At 74.7% G+C, this 16,246-nt stretch overlaps 1 protein-coding gene across 5 annotated transcripts; it reads right to left on the bottom strand.

Moving 5' to 3' along the window:
- Nucleotides 1-750: 750 nt before the first annotated feature.
- On the bottom strand, nt 751-14,207 carry HR (HR lysine demethylase and nuclear receptor corepressor). Of its 5 annotated transcripts, none has more exons than XM_062596752.1 (21): nt 14,147-14,207; nt 13,789-13,900; nt 12,353-12,516; nt 7,280-8,185; nt 6,145-7,039; nt 5,566-5,752; nt 4,980-5,206; nt 4,599-4,748; nt 4,356-4,442; nt 4,130-4,251; nt 3,858-3,936; nt 3,581-3,744; nt 3,302-3,505; nt 3,049-3,220; nt 2,599-2,671; nt 2,340-2,470; nt 2,105-2,212; nt 1,883-2,022; nt 1,629-1,805; nt 1,101-1,232; nt 751-1,004 (listed from the first exon to the last, which is right to left on the bottom strand). In XM_062596752.1, the coding sequence occupies exons 4-21, from the start codon at nt 8,135-8,137 to the stop codon at nt 942-944; spliced, it is 3,969 nt and encodes a 1,322-aa protein (XP_062452736.1). In that variant the 5' UTR covers nt 8,138-8,185; nt 12,353-12,516; nt 13,789-13,900; nt 14,147-14,207; the 3' UTR covers nt 751-941. The 5 variants fall into 5 exon arrangements, with proteins under 5 accessions (XP_062452736.1, XP_062452739.1, XP_062452740.1 ...); XM_062596755.1 differs by having other exon boundaries at nt 1,101-1,220; XM_062596756.1 differs by lacking the exon at nt 2,105-2,212.
- Nucleotides 14,208-16,246: the final 2,039 nt, after the last annotated feature.

Raw genomic sequence — 16,246 nt, 5'->3', positions numbered from 1 at the left:
CGCATTGCGCATGCGTGGCGCGGCGCCCCGCGCCGTGCGTGGCACCGTGGGGTGGACGGTGCGTGGGGCGGCGTGCGCGGTGCGCATCGCACGGTGCGTGTCTCACGGCACGGCACGGCACGGGGCACGGCACGGGGCGCGTCGTGCCGGGCGTGGGGAGCGCGGCCCCGTGTGTCGTGCGTGGGGCGCTGCGCTGCGCGCCGCAGCGCACGGGGCTGGGAGACGCCGAGGGAGCAGCAGCCGGGGCTGGACCGCAGCTCCTGCAGCGCCGCGGCTGCCCGCTGCCCCCAGCGCCCTGGTTCAGGTTGCGCTTTCCTCTCCCGTGAGAAGGGGAGCCAAAAAACAAACGGGGGGGATGGCAGACTCGGAGGGACTTGCAGGAAAGGGAGCACGGTGCACGGCGCAGGAGATGCGCGAGACCGTTGGGGCTGGGGCAGGGCTCGGTTTGGGCCTCCGGACAGCCCTTTGCGCTGCCTTCCCTGCGGGCAGCACGGCAGGGGCAGGGCTGGGCTGCCCCCAGGCACCCCACGCCGCCAGGCAGCCCCAGAGCGGTGCCGGTGATGAGAGCCGACGTCTAGAGGCCGCCAGCCGAGGCGGCGTCTGAGACCGTGCCAAACTCGTTTCACTGGTGGCCTGTGCCCCCCCTCCTCCCTGCATGAACCACCCTCGATGCCCTCCCCAGGCTGCTGAAGGGACCCAGGCGTCCGAGCGTCCCCCACGGAGGGGCTGGCATGGGATGGCGAGGCGGAGGCAGGTGTCACGTGTGCCTGCGGCTCTGGGCACGCTGCAGACACATTTATTTCCCCGGCATGGCGCCCCGGGCCCCCCAGCCGGCCAGCGGCAGCGCCGGGCCCAGCGCCGCGCTGCACCGCGGGGGCCGCGCTCCCCACCGCCGCCGGCTCCAGCCCACGGCCTCCTTGCAGCCCCGCTCCACCGCTGTCCTACTTGCAGCCTTGCAAGACGCCCACGGCCTCCCGCACCGCCGAGAAGATCATGCCGTCCATCTGCAACGGGTGCAGAGCCAGGGTCAGCACCGCCGCCACCCCGGCCCCATCCCCGTCCGTCCCCGTGGCCGCCCATGTGGGCGCCCGGCTGCCGACCTGGGCTCGGAGGCAGCGTGCGGCCCCGGCGGGGCCGGCGCTGTAGTCCCTGAGGCGGGCGGCGTTCTCCGGCGAGAGGAACCGCTGCTCCACGCTGACGGTGCCGGTGAGGGTCTGCACCTGCCCCGAGTGCTGCCGGTGTCAGCAGCCCGCAGAGGCCAGTGGCATGCGGGGCTGGCTATGCCAGGACCTCTGCATCCCGCAGCATGGCCGGGAAGGGGCGTCTGCGCAGCGGCATCCCTCGTGCAAGGTCATGCACCCCTCATGGAAAGTCATGCATCCCTCATGCCAGGTCATGCAACCATCACACAAGGTCATGCATCCCTCGTGCAAGGTCATGCATCCCTCGTACAAGGTCATGCAACCATCACACAAGGTCATGTATCCCTCGTGCAATTCATGCAAGGGTGCATCTGGGTTTTCTGGCACGGCACCATTTCCAATTGCTGTAACCCCAATAAACGCAACCCCCTGAGTGGCACCGGGACCCCCTGGTACCCCGCAGCCAGGAGGAAAGGAGCGTCCTACCTGGTGCGGAGCCCCCGCGGGGACCAGCACGGCGTCCCCGAGGAACTGCAGGAGCGTCCAGCTGCTGACGCCGCACTCCTCGCGCAGCCTCCTCCGCAGCGAGAGGTCCAGGTAGTGGCTGCAGCGGGCAGCAGGCTCCGGCTGGGCCGCCCCGTCCCGCTCGTGGTCCTGGCAGGCCTGCGAGGGGCGCGGGGTGAGTGGGGCTGGGGGCCAGTGGCCGTGGCAGTGGTGGGCGCAGCAGCAGCGGCACTCACCTTTTGCAAGAAATCCCGGATGCGGCCGGCGTCCTCGGCGCGGAAGATGTGCCACAGGGCGCCGGGGCGGCTGCGGGCGTCCCAGAGGCGCTGCTTGAGCGGCGCGTCCACGCCGTCCTCCTCGGCTTGCAGCAGCAGCCCTGCGGGCACAGGGGCGATGAGCAGGGGCCGGGGGGGGGTGGGGGGAGGCAGCGGCGCCCCTGGCCCCCGCGCCAGCCCTACCCGGCCGGTCGGGCGGCGATGCCCCGGCGTGCACGAGCACGCTGATGGAGTCGGCCGCCTCCACCGTCAGGTTTTTGGTCCCGATGGCGCTGTCCTCGGGCCTCACGCCTGTGCAGAGAGGGAGCAGCGGGGGGGGGGGTTGCTGCGGGTGGAGGGGGCAGAGCCGGGGTCGTCGTCGTCCCCCCCACCCCATGTCCCGCACCCCGCCGCGGCGGCGTCCCGGGGCCGCGCTCACCGTACGCCACGCAGATGCGGGGCCGCAGCCAGCGCCGGCCCCGCTCGCCCCGCAGGTAGGAGGCCAGGTTGAGGCGGCCGTCGGGCCCGCAGTACTCGAGCAGCGGCAGGCTGGCGCTCAGGTTGGCGGCCCTGCGGCAGAGACGGGGCGCTCGCGGCTGCGGCACGCCGGCGGGCGCCGCCGCCCCTGCGGCCGGCCCGGCTCCCCGCGAGGCAGCACCGGGGGCCGGGAAGGGCGAGCGCGCTCGGCCGGCACCCACCGGCACAGCTGCATGTCTCCAAAGCCGCTCTCCAGCTTCAGCAGGTCACCTCCGTGCTCCGGCTCGGGGCACGCTGCAGGGACGGAGAGCCCGGCCTCACCACGCGGCCCCTCGCCTCGCCGGCCGTGCCCGCTGCCCCGGCTGGCCCAGCTGCACGTGGGGACCGCGAGAGAGCCCGGCGCCCGGGGGCGGCTGCCTGGAGACCCGCAGGCAGCAGAAAGGATGCCGGCACCGGCCCTCGGCACGGACGTGCCCGCCAGGCAGCGCCGCCCGGGAGCAGACGCTGAGATGAAGCTGCCCAAAGCTGGGCCAGGTGCACTTTTGGCGTGCAAGGCGCTAAGAGCCAGCAAACTCATTGCACTCGTTGCAAAGACTCATTGCACGCGGTCTCCCCGCCCGAGCTTGCCCCCGCTCCCCAGCCAGCGCTCCGGCCGGCGCTCGGCCGCTTACCGGCGCTGGCGGCGAAGCCGTCCCAAAATTCCTTGCTGCTGAGCCTGACGCGGCCCGGCTGCGCCCGCAGGTTCACCGCCTCCACCTCCTGCTCCCCGCCGGCCGGCCGGAATGACTCCGGCCCCCACAGGCGCCCGTCCAGCGTCTTCTGCAGCCCAGAGACCAGGACTGGCTGCCGGGGCAGCCGGGGAGGGGGGGTCACGGCGCGGCCCACGGCGGCGCGGCGGCGCGACCCGGGCCCCGGGGTGCTCACCTGGCCCCGCCGCCAGTGCTCCTGGAAGAGCTGGTAGTTGGTGGCGTGGTTGGGCTCGTGGAGCCAGAGGAGCCCGCCGGGCGCCAGCAGGCAGTGCGAGGCGGGGGGCTCGGCGGCGCCGGGGCCGCCCGCCTGCCGCTCCTGGATCTTCCTCTCCACCACGCGGGCGATGATGCTGTCCAGGATGCTGGCGAGGCGGGTGTCCTGGGGGGGAGGAGGGCGGTCGGCGTCGGCGCCCGGCTCTCCCGCGGGAGCGCGCCGAGCGAGCGCGGTACTCACGCTGGGCAGGGCGGGCGAGACGGGCGCGAAGGCCATGCGCACGCCGTTGCGCCCCAGGCACAGCTTGACGGCGGTGGAGGCGAGGAGGTCGCAGAGCGTGGCGGTCTGCACGGCCCCTCGGGGCACCGGCCCCCCCGGCGAGCGCGGCCCCGGCGCGGGGCTCTCTGTGCGGAGGCGAGGGGGGGAGAGGCGGGTCAGGGCTGCCCCCGCCGCTGGCACCCCCGGGCTTTGCCGTTCCCGGGGATGCGCTGCAGCATCCCCGAACCGCCGGCCGTACCGTCCTCGATGGGCCCGGACGCGTCGGCTTCGCCGTCGCTGCTGGGCTGCAGACACGGCATCTCCTCCCCCGGCTCCTCCTGCAACACCGTGAGCCACCGGTCCAGGCGGGCGCCCCGCGGGGAGCACGTCCCTGCCGGGCTCCGCGCCCTCGCCGCCGCATCCCTCTCCCGCAGGCCAGCGCCCTCCGTGGGGATTCGCCCCCCGGCGCCCGCCGGCAGGGTCTGCTGGAGCCCCGCGGGCTGCAGCGGGGCCGGGCCCGGCCCCTCGTACCTGCCTGCTGCCCGCCGCCTCCGCCGGGCCCCCGGCCGCGGCGCCCCCCCCGCAGGGGCAGCGCGACTTGATGTCGAACTTGGCCCGGACCTCGTGCAGCAGCTTCCAGAGCTCGGTGAGCACTGCGGACGGGGAGACGCGGCTCAGCGCCCCGGCTCGGCGGCCGCCCCGCGGGACGCCCGCCCCCCCCACCCCGGGCAGTGAGCGGGGGGCCGGGGGTGCTCACCGTGGATGGGGACGAACTGCGTGGGGACGAGGGACCTGACGTCGTGGTCCTGCCCAGGGACGCACTCAGCCGGCTGTGCTGCGTCCTCTGCAAGGCGGGGAGGGGGCCTTGAGCAAAGGCAAAGCCCCCGCAAGGGGCTGTTGCCCCCCGGCACCATCACCTGCCTCCTGGGGCCCTCCGGGGTCTCTGCGCCCCTCTGAGCACCTGGCAGTGCCCGCTCCCCGCTCCCCTCCCGGCCCGTACCTGGGCCGACCTCCTGCCGCCTGCCGCGGTGGCAGTCGGGGCACAGCTGGAACCCACATCTGGCGCAGCTCCAGTGGGAGTTGAAGAGGCCGCGCTGGCAGGCGTCGCAGAGCTGGGGGGCTCCTTCCCCGCGCCTCCAGGCCGCCAACCCTGCGGGCAGACCCAGCCGTCGGCCTCCCCTCCGCCTGCCTCCAGCCCCAGGCCTCCCTGCGGTATGCACATCCCGGAGGCACGCAGTTCGGAGCGGGCGCTCGGGGCGATGGCCAGAGCCCCCCCCCGGCCGTGGCGCCTGCCCGCTCCCCTGCGCCCTCCCCAGCCAGAGCTGCGCGGGCCCCCGAGGGCCGGACGCGCGCCGGGCAGCCCCGGGTTTTTCCCACTCACGCTCGTGCGCCCCGCGGGCTCCCAGCCAAGCCTCCCTGTCTCTCCGCACGGCCTCGCAGAAGGGGTCGCCCAGCACCGACAGCAGGTACTTGGCCAGGCAGAGGCTGCTGCTGCTCTTGCTCCTCCTCTCCTTGCTGCCGACGTCCAGGTGCAGCATCTCCCCTTCCGCTTCGTCCAGCGTGCAAAAGCCGTCCACGCTCAGCTCCCCGCTCGCCCCAAAGGCAAACCTGCGGAGGGGATGCGGAGCTGGGCCAGGAGCTGGCAGCAGCACCCGCGGGCTCCGGAGCAGGGTGGCAGGGCAGGATGCTGAGTGCACGCTCTTGAAGGGGGCCGCAGAGCCCAGGGAGCTGGCCAGGACCCACCTTGTGCACAGCACAGCCTGGCAGCACCCTCTCCTAACGGGCACCGAGGACCGGGCAGAACGCAGGTCCTGGCCGAAAGGAGGTGCCACCACTGTCACGCTCTTTGCTCGTGCTCAGCCTGGCTGTGCCTGCGCCCTCGGCCATCAAAGAGCATCGCGCCAAGGCTTGCTCCAGACGAGCCGCGGGGCCGGGTGCCTGGGAACCCCCGGCGCCCGCACGCTCACCTGCGGAAGTGCAGCAGCCTGCAGGCGCTCTCGGGGGGGTCGTCGTCCTCGCCGTCGGCCCCGGGGCCGGCCCGGGCGCCGGCCGCGCAGGCGCAGCACCGCGGGATGCTGGCGGGCAGGGCCGTGCAGGGCACGCTCTGCAGGCGCCGCCGCTCCGGGGGCCCCGCGCCCGCGCAGCTCCGTGCCCCTGGGGAAGGCGGGAGCGAGGTGTGGGGGCCGGGCCCAGCGTGCGGGGGACGCGCTGGCCACCCGGCCTGCAAGGACGGGGCCGCCGCAGCGTCATCTAGAAACTAGGCCAGAAAGTAGGGCTGCAAAGTAGGGCTGGGAGATCTCCGGGGGTCATGTCCGACGTGCCAGCAACTCCCCAAGGAGGGTGCCGACCCAGCGACGCCAGACCCAGGAGAGGCCGCGGGGAGCGGGACAGTGGGAGCAGACCCGGGGGACGCGGCTCAGACTTCATCCCCTCCGAGATGAAAACCGTCCGCAAGGCGCGCGTGCCCTCTCCCACGAGCAGTATGCCGTGGGAACCGGCGTGCAAATCTTCCCACGCTGCCGCTGGCGCCCCGGGGGCCGCCTTACCTCCCTCTCCCAGCTCCGTGTTCCTCGCCTCCGGGAGCGCCGTCCTCTCCTGGGCGCCGGGGCAGGCGGCGCCCGCGCGATCCGCAGCCTTGGCGCCCCGCTTGGCAGCGCCGGGGCCCTCGCTTGCGCCCCGCGGCCCGTCGCCGGAGCCGTGCGGCCGCTTGGCCGCCCGCTTGCCCTCGGCGGGCGCCTCGGGGGTGCCGCCAGGCCCCTCTCGCCGGAGCGCCTTGCAGCGCGGCGCCGACTGCTCCGAGTGGCGCGTCAGCCAGGTCTTCTTCAGCTTGGTGTGGTTGCTGGACGGGCAGGGAAAGCGACTGCCCGAGGCGCCCAGGGCCGCCTCGCCGTCCGGCCCCGCGGCCTCGGCCGGGGCGGCGGGGCGGCGGAGCGCCCAGCAGCCTGCGCCCAGACACCGCTCGCTGCCCGACGCGGCACACGGGCTGGCAGCCGGCAGCTCCGTGTTGGAAAGGGCCGGCAGGTAGGGCCCGGCGGTGAGCAGAGGCGACGGGTCGGGCTCGCTCGGTCCCAGCGGCGACCTGGGCTTCAGGCTTTGATACACGAGGCTCTCGTCTTTGGGCCTGGAGGGCCTGCCTGGCGCCGGCTCCAGAGGGAAACCCGCGGCGTGGGGCCGTGTGCCGGCCCGGGAGCCCCCCGGCACACCGGGCTGCAGCAAGAAGAGCGGGCGTCCCGCGTGGCCGGCGCTGGCGCGCGGCGGCGGGGCAGCGGGAACGGGCGCTGCTGGGCCGCCGCCGGCTCTGCCGTCCCTCCACGCAGCGCCCGGCAGCTCCCCGTCTCTGTCCTGCCTTGCCGGCACCGCCGGGCCCATGCTGAGCAGCTGAGGTTGCACTTGGTCCTTGGCCAGGAGGTGGAAGCCGGGGTCTTTTGGGGGGTAAAACTCCTGGAGGGGGGCAGAAGGGTCTGTTAAAGCTGATGTCGGCCCGGACGCAGGTGCCGCCCTGCCGCTGCCCAGCATCCGGGGGGGTCTGCGCTTGTCTTGGTTTCCCCCCCGTGCCACCCAGGCCGTGCCCTCCCGGGGCGGGGGGTGCCTGCGTTCCCGCGGCACGGGCGGCTGCGGCGCCGCGGGGACCCCAGGCTGCGGCGGGTGCTTTGCCCCCCCTGCCCCGGCCCCGGCACTTACCTTGTTCCCTGAGCTGGAGGCGCCGTCGAAGGGGGCCGGAGGTGCCTTGCGCCCTTGCGGCGGGGGGCTCAGGTAGAGGGGCTGTGCCCAGAGCGGCACGTAGGGCGCCGGGTGCCAGTCCACGGTGGCGTAGCGCTCGGCGCCCAGCGCCCCAGGGCCGTCCGGCGCCGCACCGCCCAGCCCGCCGCCGTACATGGGCTCAGCCGGCAGCAGTGGCGACACGAGGAAGGGGCCGTGCTCAGCCAGCTTGGCCTCGGCCAGGAAGGGGCAGTGGTGGAAAGCCGTGGGGTCGTCGGCCCCGTCCGCCGTGTCGCCAGCACTGGCGGGCTCGGCGAGGCACCGGGGCTTGCCAGGGCGCTGGCTCTCCAGCCCGGCGAAGGGCAGCGGGTAGCGGCGGTACGCGTGGCTGTAGAGGGCCAGCGGGGTGGCCAGCACGGCCTCGGGCCACCGCGGCGCCCGGCACTCCTTGCCCGGCTCAGCCCAGCCCGCCTTGGGCTCGCCGTCACGGGGCTCCAGCAGCCGCTGCAGCTCGGCGGCGTCCTTGCGGCCGCAGGGCGGGCGGCTCAGGGCATCCCGCACGCGCGCCGGCGCGTAGGGACAGCCCAGGCCGCCCCCGGCGGGCTCCCGGCCGGGCTCCGGGCTCCCCTCGGAGCCCCTCCGGAGATGCCCCTTCTCCGCATCCAGCCTGGCGCAGTAGCCCAGCTCGGCGGGCTCCTGGTAGCCGGGGGCCGCGAGTCCCAGCTCCGCGGCGGCCGTCCGAGGCAGGGCCCCCGCCGGCCCGCTGCGCTCCATCACCCCGGCATCCTGGGCGGCGTCCTGGGGTCTCCGCCAGCCGCCCATCCTGGCATCGCTGGCCATGCCTCCGCGCCGCTCATGTGCTCAGCACCCTCCCAGGCCGGCTGGACCCTGGGGGCAGAGAGCACGGCGTGAGCAGACACAGACGGACAGATGGACGGATGGACGGAGCGGCATCTGGCATCACTCCTGCCCTGCCCAAAAGCCGCCGGCGCACGGAGCCGGCCCCACGCGGTTTGCAACGGGGGAAGCTGCGGAGCGTGAGCGCGCGGGGTCGGCGCCGGGGAGCCGCGTTCCACCCGGCCCCCGCCCCAGCTCCATCCTCCCACGCGCGGTGGGAGACCGCGGTGCCCCCGAGGCAGGGGCGAGCACGCCGGGTGCCCCGGCCGCCGGCCGCCCGTGGACCAGCAAGCACGATGGGGGCGGACTCGTGGCTGCCCCCCGGCCCGGCCCCCCGCGCCCAGCCCCGCGGGGCTAGCGGCCGCGGCGCGCCTCCGCGCCCAGCCTGGCCCCGCGCCCGGCTGCTGGCACCCGGCGTGGGGCGGCCGTGCCCCGCGCAGGTATTTGCCTCCGGCCAGGGCCGGGCTCCGCGTCCCAGGACTGGCAGCAAGGGGGGGAGCGCGGCTCCCCGCCGCCGAGGGGCCCCTCCTGGCCGAAATGCCTGCCGAGATTTGCAGGATTAACGCTCCTCTGGGACCGGGGCCACGCGTGCAGGCACGCGGGTCGCAGCCGCTTCTCGGCGGCGTGCGGCAGCTGGCGGCTGCGTCCCGTCCTCACGGAGCAGAAGCAACCCGCTGCCCTCTGGACCCCCTTGCCCGCGGCGCGAGAGCTGCCGCGGCCAGACGGGCCGCGAGGGACGGCCGAGGAGCAGCCCTGCACCGAGCCGCGGCTGCGAAACCGCAGCCACCTCCGCGGCGAGCACGGCGCGCGGCCTGCACAGCCCCAACACCTCCCACGGCCACGGGACGTCGCGGTCCCAGCCCCCAGCCAGAGCAGGAGCGCGGCAACCGCTCCAGAGCCGTCCGCCAGCACCGGGGACGGCTGCACCCCGTTTCCCAGCTCCCTGCTCAGGGCGCGGAGCTGGCGAGGGGCACCCCGGGGTGCAGGGCGCTCGGGGCAAAACGCGAGCAAGGAGAGCTGCACCCAGCACGGCGAGGAGCCCCCGGAGCGGCGCCCGGCGTCCTCCCCATCCCCGCAGAGCTATCTACCTGGCCCGGAGCAGGGAGGCTCCACTCAGGACCCTGCCACCATCCCTGCGGCCGGGGCGGCGGCGGGCACCGCGCTCCGCGGCAGGGGCAGCGCCGCCGGGCACCGGAGCTGGCTCCCAGCGTGGCGTCTCCGCACCGGCACCCGGGGCCGGGAGAGGCGAAGCCGGGCAGGCGGCAGCGCCTAGACCCACAGGCTGAAGGGGTCGGGCTCCGGGATCTGGAGGAGGCAGAAAGCCGCCCGCGTCGCCCTTGGGATGTTCTTCTCCAAATTCTGGAGCTGGATTTTCTGATCCATTGGCCTGGGGGTGTCCGTGCTTCCCTTCCCTCGCGTCCTCGGAGCAGCCCGCGGAACCGGCACCGGAGCGAGGCCCTTCTGCGGCGGCTGCGGGCAGCAGCGGGACGCGGGCGGCTCCGAGCGCCAAGGAGGTGCCAGCAGCTCTGCGCCGGTGCCGGCGGCGACGGCGGAGAGCGCGCAGGCTCCGAGGGCTCCGGCAGCGCCCGGCGCAGCACTGGGTGAGTGCAGCCCTGGCTGCTGGTGCTGGCGCCGGCGCAGCGCCCAGCCCCGGGGGCACTGGCGGAGGCAGCCGCGGCGCGGTGCGCGTCGGGCGGCGGTGCCAAGGTGGGCAGGTGTGCTCACCCGCCGCCGCCGCCGCGCTCTGCCCCGCGCAAAGAAAGCACCTTTGTTTCCTCCCGGCGCTCCCGATGAAAGACGCCGGCCGGGCCCAGCCTCGGCCTCGTGCGAAACCAGGATGGGAGAAACGCCGCCTGGAGAGGGGCCAAGCGCCGGGGAGGCGGGCGGCAGCATGCCCGCGCCGGCTCCGTCGGGACCGCCGGCGCAGCGTGGCCCAGAGCCCATCCGGCCGGGACACGGTGCCGCCGGTCCTGTGGCTCCAGCACGGCACAACCCCACTGCCCGGTCGCCGGCAGTTCATAGGGATCTGGCCGCGGTCCCCGTTTGCCTTGCAAAAGCCTCACTGCGATCGCTGCTCTCGCAGCTGCCCGGGAGGAAGGCCGAGCTCCTCTGCCTCCCAGGGCGGATGCTCGCCTCCGGGCTGCGGAGCCTGCCAGGGCCGGTGGGAGGGCCGGGGCCAGGGCCTGGCGCTGCGGCTGCCGCAGGGCAGAGCGCGAGGCCGGCACAGCGGGCAGCCCGCGTGCCGGGGCCTCGCCAAGGGTCGCGGGATGCTGCACGGGGAGGGAGGACGCTGCAAGCGAGGCGGAGGAGGGGATGGGTTTTGCAGGACTGGGGGCACCCCAGGCCGATCCCCCCCCCCCCCGTGCCGCAGGCTCGCATACGCCGGCAGACCGTGCTCTGCAGCCACCAGGCGAGAGCCAGGACCTGGCACGGCCGAGCAGCTGGCACCTCCCCGCTGCAGCGTCCCCCGAGCTAGCTCTCCGTCCCGGCCGCAGCCCCCGGCCCCCCGGCACCGATACCACCGAGCGGCGAGACGCACCGGCGCCCAGCCGTGTGCCGCCTGCAAGCTCCCACTCCCCCACGAGCGGCTCCGGCTGGTGCCCGATGTGCGGGGAGCTGCAGCCCCGGCGGGCTGGAGGCGGTGGCCAAGGGGCCAGGCCTGGAGGGATCGGGTCAGGCAGCTCCCCACGGTGGGCACCCCCGTGCCGGAGCCGCGTCGGGGCCGGCGGCGCTGCCGGGGAGCCGCGGGGCGGGCGCCGGCAGCGCCGGGCGGCTTTACATAACGCGCGTGTGCGTGTGTGTCCCGGGAACACCCGGCACTCGCGTTACGTAAACCCGCAGCCGCCCCGCACAGCCTCCCCCGGCCCCGCTGCGCCGCGCGCCCCACGCGCCCGCCGCGCCGGGCTGCCCGCGGGGTGAAGGCAGGCCGCGGGAGCCCGGCAGCGCGATTAGCATCCGACCGCGGGCTTCGTTACAGCTCAGCAGCTGCCGCGCGGTCTGGCCTGGCCCCGGCGCGAGCAGGAGCTGCGGGTTAACCCTTGCTGGCGCCGGCCGCGGTACGGCCGCAGCGGCACCGAGCGCGGCGTGACAGCAAGGTCCTTCTGCAGCTGCCTGTGGCCTCCTGGCTCTGATTGCAGCCAAGACCGGAGCAGTGCTCCTGCCGGGGCATGCACAGGTCCGTGCCGGACCCCCGCTGCCCCCCGAGCAAGGCGGTTATCTCCCCAAGCGCAGGCTGCCCCATCGCTCGCCCCCACGCCGCCGCGTCCTGGGATGGCCCCGGGGAGAGGATCCCGCAGGGCGCTGCGGCAGGGATCTGGCCCCGGCGCTGGGATCTGCCCAGGACTAGGTTGAATTTTGCCAGCTCAGGCTCCGTTTTGAGAGCAGCCCCCCCGGGGCGAGCGCGGTGGCGGCGGCTTGGCACAGCCCGCGCCCGGGCCAGCGGGCGCTCCAGCCTTCCTGGCTCTTCCCTTAGATCGGGGGGCGAGCGGAGGAACTCCAAACAGCCACGAGCCGAACGCTGGCCGGAGAGGCGCAGCGGGAGGCCGGAAGCGCCCGAATTAGAAACCTTGGCATCCCTGCCCCGCTCGGCGCCGGAGGATGGGGCGACGCTGCGAGGACGCGGGGCGGAGGGGCCCCACGCCGGCCCCAGGCCCGGGGGACAGGGAGGCCACGGCGGGCGGGTGGGGGGGAGCGGGCCGCGGGGGGGGGGGGTCCTCGTGCAGAGGCTTGGTGGTGTCCCGACGCCCGCTCGCCGCGCTGACGCTGGGGCAGCCCCAGCGCCGAGGGGCCCGACCCGACCCGACCTGCCTGGCGCCCCCGGTCCCTGCCCCGTCGGCTTTGCCCCCCTGGCACCAAGCACCCCGGGCCCCCCCGGCGCGGCCGCCCCCCCCCAGCTCAGGACACCCAGGCAGCAGCCTGCCTCCGGCTGGGAAAGCAGCCTGAAATCCAGCCTCTTTTTCTCATGCAAAACAGACTCGACATGCCCCCCTCGGCGGCTGGCCCAGAGCCCCCTCCGGCTCCCTCTGCCCCTGCCTCCCCGGAGCCCCTGCCCTTCCTCCTCCTCCTCCTCCTCCTCCTCCTGCCAGCCCCGGATTCCTCCCAGCCCCGCCAGCAGATCCAGTCCCAGCACAGAGCCCGGCGCAGCCGGCATGCACCTACCTGCCTGCGCTGCGGGAAGGCGGCCGGGCGCAGGTGAGGAAGGCGAGGGTGCCGGCGGAGGAAGGCAGCCCGCTCCCCCCGCCGCACACCGGGCGAGATGGCTGAGAGCTTTCGCTAATCTGCACCCGGTGCTTAAAAACGTCAAACCTTCAGGAGTCTGGAGGCTGCCGTGGAGCAGAGGGCACGGGAGGACACTCACTCCCACACGAGTAGCTTTCTGGGAATTAGGGCCACAGCCCAACTGTTCTGGCAGCCTGCGCTCCCCTCCAGCCCCGGCGCGCGGTGCGGCACGGCACGGCACGGCACGGCGCGGCACGCCGGCGGCCCGCACGCTCCCGCGCCCGCCGCGCCGAGCCGCACCGCGCCGCGCCAAGCCCCGCGGCCTCCCGGCCCTAATTGCCTCCGTTCCCCCGGGGGAGGTGAGTCAGCGCCGCTAATCCGGCGCAGGGGGGTGCGCGGCGGCGACGGGTCCCGCGGCCACCCGGCGAGCCCGGGGCGCCCCGGCTGCCGGGCCGCCCCCGCGGCTGCCCCGCTCGGGTCGCTGCCCAGCGGCCTGCCGGAGCGGGGACCCAGGCGTCCTGGCAGCCGGGCCGCGCCGGGGCTGCGCCCCTCGCGCACTGCGAACCTCTCCCTGCCCTAACCGTGAACCCAAAGGACCCGGGCGTCCCGGCTTGCTGCTCCCGACCTTCCCGCCCCGCCGCCGAGGGCACGGCCGGAGATTTCACCCCTGGCCTCTGCCTCTCCCAGGCGGCTCTGGGGTGCCCCATGCCCTGAAGGTCAAGGCTGGGAAAGGGCAAAGCGCTCCGATGCGCAAAGCGGCTCGTCCCCGTGCAAAGGGGGCATCCCCCTTCCCTGCATCCCCCTTCCCTGCATCCCGCCTGCCCCCCACCCCCCGCGCCAGGGAAGGGCAGCGGCGGCGGCGGGGGCCCGAGCCGAGGCGTCCCAGAGCACCCCGCGCGCGGCGGGGGCCCGGGCGCGTGGCCAGACCCCCTCCTCGCCTGGCTCCCGTGCCACCCCCTCCTTCCCCGCTGGATGCGCCTGCCTGCCAGGGACTCCTGCTTACGGAGCTCAGTGGCAGCAACCAGCTTCAAATACCCTGATGTAATTAAAAGCTCACCCCCGGGGCCAAAGGCTTAGCAAGGCAGCTGGGGACGCGGGGCACCCGCCAGGCTCCCTCCTCGCGGGGCCCAGCAGCCCTCCAGCCCCAGCACGCTCCCCCGCCGGGACCGGGAGCCAGCCCGGGGATGCTGCCCTCCGCGCGACATGGGTTTCCCCACTCTGCACCCCTCCGTTTTGGCTGGACCCCCCGAGCGGCCGTTTTCGTGCCCGGTCGGGTGCCAGTGGGCTGCGATGTCCCACTGCCGGGGGGAGCACCCAGGTGGCACGGGGGCGGCGGGCACCAAGGGGCACTCTCGGGGGCACCGGCCAGCACCTACCTGGGAGCAACCGGGGTCTTGCACCCTCAGCCGGGGCCTCTCTTCTGCACCCGCCATGTTCCCGGGGCGCCCGGCCACGGCCACGGCTGCTCGGGGGCCGGGGCAGCGTCGCCTGCGGGGAGGCGCGGATGAGCAGCCAGAGTGGGCAGGGAGCTGCGGCTCCCACGGCCCCCTGCCCCCCGGCAGCCCTCCTGCTCCCACGCTTCCCGTGCCCGCCATCCTCCTCCTCCTCCTCCTCCTCCTCCTCCTCGCTTGCGGCGGCTGCCGGTGGGGCGGGGGGTGCCAGCCCCAGGGCAGGGCTCACCCGCGGAGATCAGAGGTGGGGAGGCGAGGGGCTCGGCGCGGGGGGACCCCTTACCTGCCGGGGCGGCGGGTGCTCAGCCCCGGCCCTGCCGAGCCCGCAGCCCGGGGGCAGCCCCCCGGCAGCGGGGGCCGGCGCATCGCATCCTGCCTCCTTGCCCGCTGCGTCGGGAGGCAGCTGAAAACTCTCGGGGCTGCCAGAAAAGAGGCTGCATTTAAACAACAGACATAATTATGCTTTTGATACCGTCTGCTAAAAATACAGCCCTGCGCAGCGCTGGGAGCCATGTGTGCGCGGCCTCACATGGCTCCGGGCTGGAACAGCTGACTCAGGCGCCGGAGCGGGAGGGGGCCGTGGCGAAGGGGAGGCCAGGCCCGCGGCGGCGAGGGGCAGGGGCCGGTCGCCGAGGCGCACGGGGGGCCAGGCCGCGGCAGGGGGGTGGAGGGGGCTGCTCTACAGGCAGCCAGTCCCCAAAGAGCCCGCCCAGGGGCAGCTCGGGGGGCCGGTGCCGGGGGGAGCCTGTTCCCACGGCCGGCGGAGCTCAGCTGCGGGGGTCCGGGTGCCGCCGGGGCACACCGGACGGCCCCCGCCACCCCCTGGACGGCCAGCTGTGGCTCGGTGAGCACTGGCTGGGGGAGGTGGTTAGCGAGCAAGCCCCCTCCTCTCCACCTCCGCGGCGCAGGGGCCAGCCCGGCGGGCACCCCAGGACCCGTGCCGGCACTGGGGAAGGCAGCTCGAACCGCTGGCGCCCGTCTTGCAATCGCACACCGGTGGCCAAGAACCCCTGGCTGCCTCCGGGGCTCAGCGCTCCTTGGGGGCACGGGACGGGCCCTCCCGCCGGCAGGGAGAGGTGACGCCCCGTCCCCCAGCCGGCACCGAGGAGGGCTGGAGGGCTGGAGAGCCGCCGGAGCCGAGCGCGGGGCAGCCGCGAGCGGGCGAGCCCGAGGTGGGCGCCCTGCCCGGCTCCCGCCGACGCGGGGCCTCGGCGAGCGGGCGCCGAAGCTGGCGAGGGGCAGGCGAGCGGGCCGGCGGGGCCCTCCGCGGCGGGCGGGCGAGCTCAGGTCAGCCACGTAATTGCGCCGCTGGGGTTGCGCCAGCGGAGGGAGATTACGGCTTTGCTGACTGCAGCCTGGCACGGGCCCGGGCGCTGACACAGCTGGGATCAGCGGCTGGCACCGGAGGGGGCTGCCGCTGCCCCGGGGAGCGCGCCGGGCCGGGGTCTGCGCCCTGCCGAGGGCGGCCGGCCCCCGGCACCCCGCTCCGGGCTGTATCCTTGGAGGAACCACGCTCCCTAAGCGGCTTTCGCAGGATTACGGGCTACCCCCGGCCCCACCCAGCCTTCCTTCTCCGCTGCTTTAAGTAATCGTCTCTGAGACAGTTTTACACGGCTAATCCAGCCACCTCCACCTAATCTGCTCCAACACCCCTGCCTGCCCCTCGGCCCTCCCCCAGCCCCGGCTCGGGGCCGGGGCGGCTGCCCCCCGCCCGGGATGGGGACACGCGGACGACGGAAACCCTCTCCACCACCCAAGAGCCCCAGAAACGCAGAGAGCAGCCGAGGTTTATAAATAACATTGGCCTGAAGGGTGAGGCAGGAAGGATTGGGAATAAGGGGATTGATGCTGGAGAGCAGGGCACAGGGGGACAGGAGGGCTCCCAGGGGCACAGGGACAGGAGAGGTAACACGAGGCAGCGTTGTCACCTCGTGCCACCCCGCTCTGCCCTGGCAGGCTTTTCTGCCCCGTGTCCCACAGCGGCAGGGCAGAAGTCCCTGAGGGAGCACCCAGATCCCTTTACCCCTCTCCTAGAAGGGAGAGGGCACCAAGGACCAGCTGGGAGCTGGCAGCCGGGACAGGACCCGGCTGTGGGCAGCGCTGCCTGTGTGCCACTGGCCCGGGCAGCCGGGCGGTGGGGGCAGCCAGCAGGGGGACGGCTGCTGCTGCCACGCCGCGGGAGCCGCGGTACTGCGGCAGAAGGACAAGACACGGCCCCGCACCCCGCAGCCCCCTTGCCACGGTCCTCATGGCCCAGCCTGGAGCGAGCGCTGCATCTTGCCCTGCAGCCCACCCGCCACCCTGCAGCTCTCCCCCACGCCAGCCCTGCGCAGGGCCCCAGCTCCCAGGAAACAGGCACAGCACTGAAGCAATGCCCATTTCT

Source organism: Rhea pennata, chromosome 28 (genome assembly GCF_028389875.1).
Source record: "Rhea pennata isolate bPtePen1 chromosome 28, bPtePen1.pri, whole genome shotgun sequence".
Lineage (NCBI taxonomy): Eukaryota > Metazoa > Chordata > Aves > Rheiformes > Rheidae > Rhea > Rhea pennata.
The sequence above is the reverse complement of the archived record's forward strand: the minus strand, read 5'-3'. Positions and strand labels throughout refer to the sequence as shown.